The sequence below is a fragment of the Frankliniella occidentalis genome, unplaced genomic scaffold, assembly GCF_000697945.3.
Source record: "Frankliniella occidentalis isolate FOCC.00 unplaced genomic scaffold, Focc_3.1 Scaffold423, whole genome shotgun sequence".
Taxonomy (NCBI): domain Eukaryota; kingdom Metazoa; phylum Arthropoda; class Insecta; order Thysanoptera; family Thripidae; genus Frankliniella; species Frankliniella occidentalis.
Genome location: NW_026267544.1, coordinates 225406 through 232368, shown reverse-complemented (window position 1 = coordinate 232368; position 6963 = coordinate 225406). Strand labels below are relative to the sequence as shown.

The following is a 6963-nucleotide window of genomic DNA, read 5'->3' as shown; positions in this document are numbered from 1 at the left end:
CCGAGTTGTACGTTTTTCTATTGCGGTCGTGTCGTCTGCTGCAGCCTCCTCTTCCCTCCGTCGCCGCAACTGCCTTCGGATATCGAATGACGATTTGGAGCTTTCTCTGCTTCCTTCCTTCCGTCGTCGGCGGCCTCCCCCGCCGCTCCCCGCACCCTTACAATCCCACGGCGGTAGGAGTGCTTGCTTCTTCTGAATGCCATCAGGGAGCTGACCTTCGAATATTGCCCCCTTTCCACTCCCGTGCGTCCCGGACGGACGGATGGACGGACACAATTGGGTTCCGCGCAATATCGCTGATGATGTCCGACTGCGGAGTCATCATCCAGTTGCGCAAGCGTATGCCGAGGCTGCCCCAGGCGACTGCCAATACGAGCAGCCTATATCAGCACTGCACCGGCCGCCGGTGCCGTACTGTTTGTTGTGCACTCGCAAATTTTTAAATTTTTATTTTGAAAAAAGTAAAGCTAGAAGAAACTGTTGTCCATTATTCAGTGTGACACAGTAAAAATATCTGGTTATCAAACGACTTTTTCAAACTATGGAAGCGCCAGGTGTGATTTGCCATGATTGGATGGGTTTCCCCCTTCCAAAAAAGGGTTCTTGATTTTCTTGAGGATGCTGTCGAATGGAACTCACGTCAAGTGTGAGGCAGTGTTGACACTAATGGCTGTCAGGCAAAATACCTCATGGTGTGTGACTTCATTCTTCCTGTGCTCCGTATGTTTCTAAAAATTATCGATTTCTCCGAATTCTTGTTCCAATTGCTTTTTTTAAAAAAAATTAATCAACCACCTATCGTCATAGAACCAAGCAATCAAACGTTTACAGTGCTACGCACGCGGTGTATGCCACCAATACTTACCTATTTTGATGTTGATTTTGTGGTGTATTTGGTATACACATGCGTGGTGAACATCAAAAATAGCGGGAGTACAATAACCTATCCTTTTACTGTGCATTCCCTTCTGCTCCACCATTCCTGAAGCGTTTAAAGTAAGTGGGCATGCTTCACACTACAGGTCTATAATTTTTTGTAGCCGTCGTACGGCTGATGCAGTAGTGCTTTTCGGGTAGCCGTTTTAACTTCCAGAGTGGGTCCGCTCCGCTGCTACCCGCTGGGAAATGTCAGGCGTGGATGCCCCTGCCGTGCCCTCGCCCCGCCGTGCGCCCCACGGGGCCCCACAGGGCGTCGTGCGCCACGCCGGCCAGAGGGTCTGCCGTGATTACTCGTAAAGCGCAAGTGCAATCCCATGCCTGCCTACTTAGCGGCACTAGAAGGTCCAGCCGCGTTGCCCAGGTTTGGTTTGGTTTTCTCGTCTCCGGCTGCGAAAGCGCGTTTAAAAACGCGAGTGAGTCGCACGCGCACTCGGAGTAAAGGAGCTGACCGTACCCGCGCCCGCTCTGTCTGGGTGACCGGCACACGTACGTGCGACAGCGGTGGGTTTCGACACGATTAATAGGTGCCGTTAAGTCTTCTAGGATGCCATAACGGAATGAAATCGTGTAAAATAAATAAAAAATGTCTCGTGTTTTGCTGTAATTTCACAAACGCATAATTTATCTGTCTTTCCTTAAAAGTGTGCTTGGGCAGACAAGCTGGTTAAACTACACGCCTCGTGTAAAGCCTATGCGCACTGTTTATGCAGCGTACCGTTTTTATTTTCAGTGCAATGGAACGTATACAGTAACATAAAAATAGCGACTCTCGTGAATCCCATACTGTCTATTATTTTCTTTTCGATCTGGCTCGATCTGGCCGCTATAACCGCATGAATGTTCTGAATCGCCAATGTAAAATGCTTGGCGAGCAATGTCGCTCCACCTCCTCTCTTTGGCGCATCACGCGTTCATAACTCACCGCCTAATGGTGCGCGGGGCGGAGGCCGGCCGCCGGCGGGGAAGGGGAGCAGTAGGGAACAGGGCCACGGGCGATTTGCAACCTGGAAAAGCAACTGCATAGCAACGGATTCCTGCCGCCCGCCGCTTGCTCGGCTTCTGCAGGAGAATGCAGGTCCCGACAACCCATTACCGACTAAAGGCCCCGACCGGCCCGACCGACCGGGCCTTACCGCGCTCGCCGCACTGCAAAAATAAAATTAAAGGCAATAAAACGGCGGAATGAATTAACCAGTTAGTCGGAGTATCGGCCCGAGCGCCGGTATCGCCGAGCGTTATCTCGAGCCGACTGCAGCAACAGGAACTCAGACCGCCATAACGCTAATCAGGTTATTTCGCTCCCAGGGTGCCCCCCCGGCCCGGCTTCGCTGGACCGCATAACGTCTCTCCCTAAAGCGGTGGCCCCTTCATATCCTTGTACGTGTTCGGTCTGTTTGTGCGCACAGCTCATCTCTCTGTGCGCCCGTGTGTGTGCGTGGACAATGCGTCGTCTGTTTTGCAGCTTACCGTACAGCCCCCCTCTCTAACGGCCGAACGGTTGATGAGGCCTTATGCCATGCAAACCAGAAAGCTGCTCCTCGGCATCGCTGCGTTATTAGCGGCTCGGCCGTACCGGGCGGAAGAAGAGGAAGACACATCGTAACGCTGCGCTGGCGCTGCGCTGGCGCTGCGCTGGCGCTGCGTGCGTACGGGAGCCGTGTAACCTAACCCCTCATAACCTCTCCGGACCGGGCCGAGGGGCCGACCGCACCAGCTGCCGCACAGCCCGGCCGGTCAGCTGGCGCTGCTAGGGCAGGGGTCACGTGACTCGTGACGGACGACAGGGAACTCATCGACCTGGTTTGTCGTCAGCCGTCATGACGTTGGTGATACCCGTTGGTATAGACGTTTTCGCCTCTTAAATCTTAAGTCTTTTTCAACCTGTTACAGAAGGATGACTTCGTTGTCCTCTTTATTAGTAAGATAGAAAAAAAAACTCGTTTTTTTTCGACGCTCCGCCTTCCCCTATTATGTATACCCGCCACCAATACGTGCGGCGATGGTTTTTCATCACCTCCTAAAGTTGCCGGTCCAACAGGTCCAATGCCTCGTGACCAGTCCGGAAGGTGGCCGGTCCATTGGGCTTCAAAGGCTCACGCCGCGTTTCCGTGAGGTGGTCAGTGGCCGCTGGGCCCGGCTCTTCACCAGTTTTTTTTTTTTTTCGAGCTGTGCGTGTACTTTTTTTCTGTTTCTTTTTCTTGTGGTGCGTGAGCTGAAGCTGAGGTTTCGGGATCATTGCGGGACTCCGGTAGCGCCGCGCGCCTCCTTGGTCGGACCGGGCATATGCAATGGTTTTCTCTTCGGCATTAATTGTATCTGCGCGCTCTCCGCTAATACTCTGCTGCCGGCCGGCACGTCTGGTTCGCGGTCACGGGTCACAGCCATGGTATGGTGACCCTCACCCTGCCCTGCTCACACAATGGCACACAACCACTCACACATGGCGGGGAGGGAATTCGGAAAGAATTTTTCATCACACAAAGGTTATAAAGCTCCGGAATATGATGAGATATGTCCGCCCCTGCCACCGCAGTCTGAAGAAGGGCGGAGGGAAGTAATGCAGGCAGCGCCTCAGTCTGCCTCAGCACAGCCGCTCTCTTGATTTATACTTTGCCTCTCGCCCGGACCGAGTAACGAGGCAAAAAGCACACTCCGTCTGGTGCTGCTTTGAGTTTGGGTTGGCGAAATGACTCAGGTGGCGCTCGTCCCCGCGACTCGTCCCGTCCCGGGCTGATACCGAGCTCCCTGATTGAATGACGAATTCACGCGCTGCGCCCAGAGAGTTTCGTGAGGAAGAAATCCCGCCGGCGGCAGTAACGCACTCTGTGTTAATAGCATGGGGGAAGTGGGAACGGGCTTCTTCTTGCGTTTTTATCATCATCACTAATGCGAGATTTCTTTTCTTTTTTTATCCACCCGCCTTCTTCTTTCACTGTAAGGTGTGGCTGGCTTGGTCCTGGTGCGCGCAATATATGTGCGCATGGTGCGTAGGATTAGTATCGGTGGAGGCCTAAAGGCGTCCTCTGGACCATAACGTGAGCGGAAAAACGTCACCCCATTCGTCGGTTATGCGAGAGCTGGGTGGGGAGACGAATCTAAACTTTCTACATCCTTCCTTAGAACATGTTGATACAGGATGTGGGAAGCATTTGGATTTGTGGAGAAGCATCTGCTCTGTAATCTAAGCCCCTCTCCCATCTTTCCCGCCAACATTTTGGCTTTGGCAATAAATATGTTGGAAAGTATGCGAACATTTTGAGAATCACGGTTCCGCCCTTAAAACCGCTTAAGAGTGTTTCTTTCCCCTGGGCACCTGTTTTAGACATCCTTGCAAATGTATGGATTGGATAGTCGGTTGAGTGGGCGGTTGCCATGGAAGGGGTCGGCCGCCAGACGCCAGAGGACGCGGTCAGTAGCGCCGCGGGGCGCCGTTCTGATTGTCTGATCGCGTTGGCGTGGTCTTTATTGATTTTAGTTTCGCCGACAGCCGTAGTATTTTCGGTTTCTCCTTCCAAATGAGCGTGCGATATGCAATCAGCCCGACGCGCCCCACGTGCCGATAGAGGGCCGATAGGCAGGCGGCTCTGTCGCCCACGTGTTGAATGGTACTGGGCCCTTATTGTTCTTTATAATTTGAGTTTATTCATGGCAAAAATATTATGAGAAAAACGTTTTATTTTAGTTGTAATATATCCCGAAACCTCAGTCCATATCTTTTGCGAAGTATTCACGTAACGCATTTACAAAGGTCGCGGATGTAAAGCAGGACAAAGTTCAGAACGTTTACCAAGTTGACTTACAGAAGGGCAGGAATTATTCTTCAAATAACGAACATATCGTTCCGATATAAACTACGTGTCACTTTGTCTACTTTTTTGAAGTTGGTACAAACAGTTTGTTTTCTAATTTGAAAAACATTCGTCGTTGAGTTACTTGAAGATTATTGTCTTTAAATTACCAAAACCATTAACAGTGGACGTTCCTGCGTACATGGACCTGTACCCTGTACCCCTGCGGCTGTTCGTTGACCCTTCTTCCACTTCGTAACAAGGGTTATAACAACGGCCTCCTAGCTATTTTATCGTTTTCCGTTCCTTTAAAATAGGTTGTCAATCGATTACAGGGAGGAGGCTACCGAGCCCGAACCTGCTCATAGGTATGATCTAGACTCAGGGGAACGTTGTCATGTGCTGTGCGCCGGGAATGTAACACTGTCAAAACATTGTACCAAAGTACAACAAATGGATGGTAGTTTAGTGGAGGTGAGGTAATGATCGTTGTACTTTTTTATTGCAGAGCCCATCAGACTCTATGTTGAACGATATTGGAGTTTGTATCGCAAATTATTGTATCTTGCGCAGTACTTACAATAAGGTCAGGCAAGGACTTGACCAGTGCGTGTTGTGGGTTTTTCCTGACAATACTGCAGGGGACATATGTAGACTAGGATGGATACCGCATGGTTTTAGCAGCCTATAAGAGGTATTTCAGTCGTATTAGTATGAGAAAAAAGTATAAGAAAATCTGAGACGTGAGGCATGAAATGTCCCATAGTTCTGATACTGCTTGTGGTATTATTGCTCCTAGTTTTGATTTTGGGCCGTTTCTAATATTGGGCTTTTGGTTTCTATGTTTCAGGAGGTGAGTTAATGCGTCGCCTGAGCTGCAGCCGTGAATCGCAGCGGGGGGGCAAGTACAACAACTCGGCGCGCTGCAACCAGACGGCTCCGACACAGCACGCCGCACGCACGCAGTGTCCAGCGGCTCCAGTGACACGGTTGCACCGCTATAGGAAGCGTGACGCAACGCATCACACATGCCTGCGCGCTAATTTTTTGTAACGAGGGTGATGATGTGTGTTTTTCTTCTATATCCTTTCGCACGTGTTACGCACGCTCGCTCGCTCTGCACGCACGCGCAGCCGCTCGGCCAGTCACGCCACGGTGCTTCATTCGTTATTGCCTCCTCAAGTGACCCGTCAAATGATGACGTTCCGGTGCCCCGGTGCCCTGGTGAGGAGCGGCCGGAGGTGCGTGTGTCAGCGCGGCGCCAGGAACTCGATCTGACGTAACGAGTCCGTCCTCCTATTCGGGCCCCGCTCTATTGCGTGCGATGCGATCGCCTCACGGCGGCGTCCGCATTATAAAAGGTCAACACCGACCAACGAATTTGTCACTATTTTTTTCCCCCCTCCGCCCCCCGCGGCAGGTGCGATAGTGGTCCTCTCTGCAGGCGGAGGGCGCCAGCGGAGGCCCGGCCCGGCCCGGCGCCGTGCGAAATGAATGGGCGGCGTGCTCTGGTTATTTTAGTGGCCGTAAAGGGCTGCGCGAAAGACATCACGGCGACACCTGCTGCAGGGGCCCGGGGCGGGCGCGCCGGGAGCCGGCCCCGGCTGGGATAGGGCCGCCGGAGGGCCCGCCGGCCCGGCCCGGGCCACGGCTGTCGGAAGCCGGTCGGTTTCGTGTTTCTGCTACCGGTCCCGGGCCGGTGCGTGGCGGGGCGGGGCGGGGCGCGCTGGACCAGCAGCCTCCTCGGCCCATCTCGTGCAATAATGAAGATTCATGCTCGCCCAGCCGCGCCGCCCGCGCGTTCGCTTTTTCACACGCGGAAAGACGCGCATTATTAAAAAACGGACGGCGCGTATGTATACACCTCGGTATACACCCTTTGGGAAATGACGTTGGCTTTTCTGTTTGTTTTTTGTTGTCGAGATGAAAAACTGGCGTGAGTGTGTGATGTGAAGTGTAGCCCGTGGGGCTTATCGCCGTTGTAGGGACGCACCCACCCCTTCCCACCTCACCTGGATGAGCAGCAAGGCCGGCTTATATTTCGCACACGGACGGCTCTCGACCCGAAATGCGCACCCCTCGCACCAACGGGGGGCACTTTACAACCGCGGGGAAAAGGGAACGAGAGAGATGCCACCGGGAGACAAGCGGCCGTTCGGCGGGCATGAAGAGACAGCGCCCCGTGCCATACTGCTCTCAATTTGCGCCCCACGGCCGCCAACCCTCCGCCCCCCCC

The 6963-nt window shown here is 53.1% G+C and overlaps 1 protein-coding gene across 1 annotated transcript in view; it reads left to right on the top strand.

Moving 5' to 3' along the window:
• The first annotated feature begins 4075 nt into the window (after positions 1 to 4075).
• LOC113217759 (putative mediator of RNA polymerase II transcription subunit 12) overlaps positions 4076 to 6963 on the top strand; it is a 56081-nt gene continuing 53193 nt past the window's right edge. Inside the window, exons 1-4 of the mRNA XM_052274669.1 lie at positions 4076 to 4181; positions 4913 to 4982; positions 5045 to 5201; positions 5578 to 5580. Coding sequence (XP_052130629.1) covers positions 4076 to 4181; positions 4913 to 4982; positions 5045 to 5201; positions 5578 to 5580 — 336 coding nt within the window. The remainder of the gene's footprint in view (positions 4182 to 4912; positions 4983 to 5044; positions 5202 to 5577; positions 5581 to 6963) is intronic.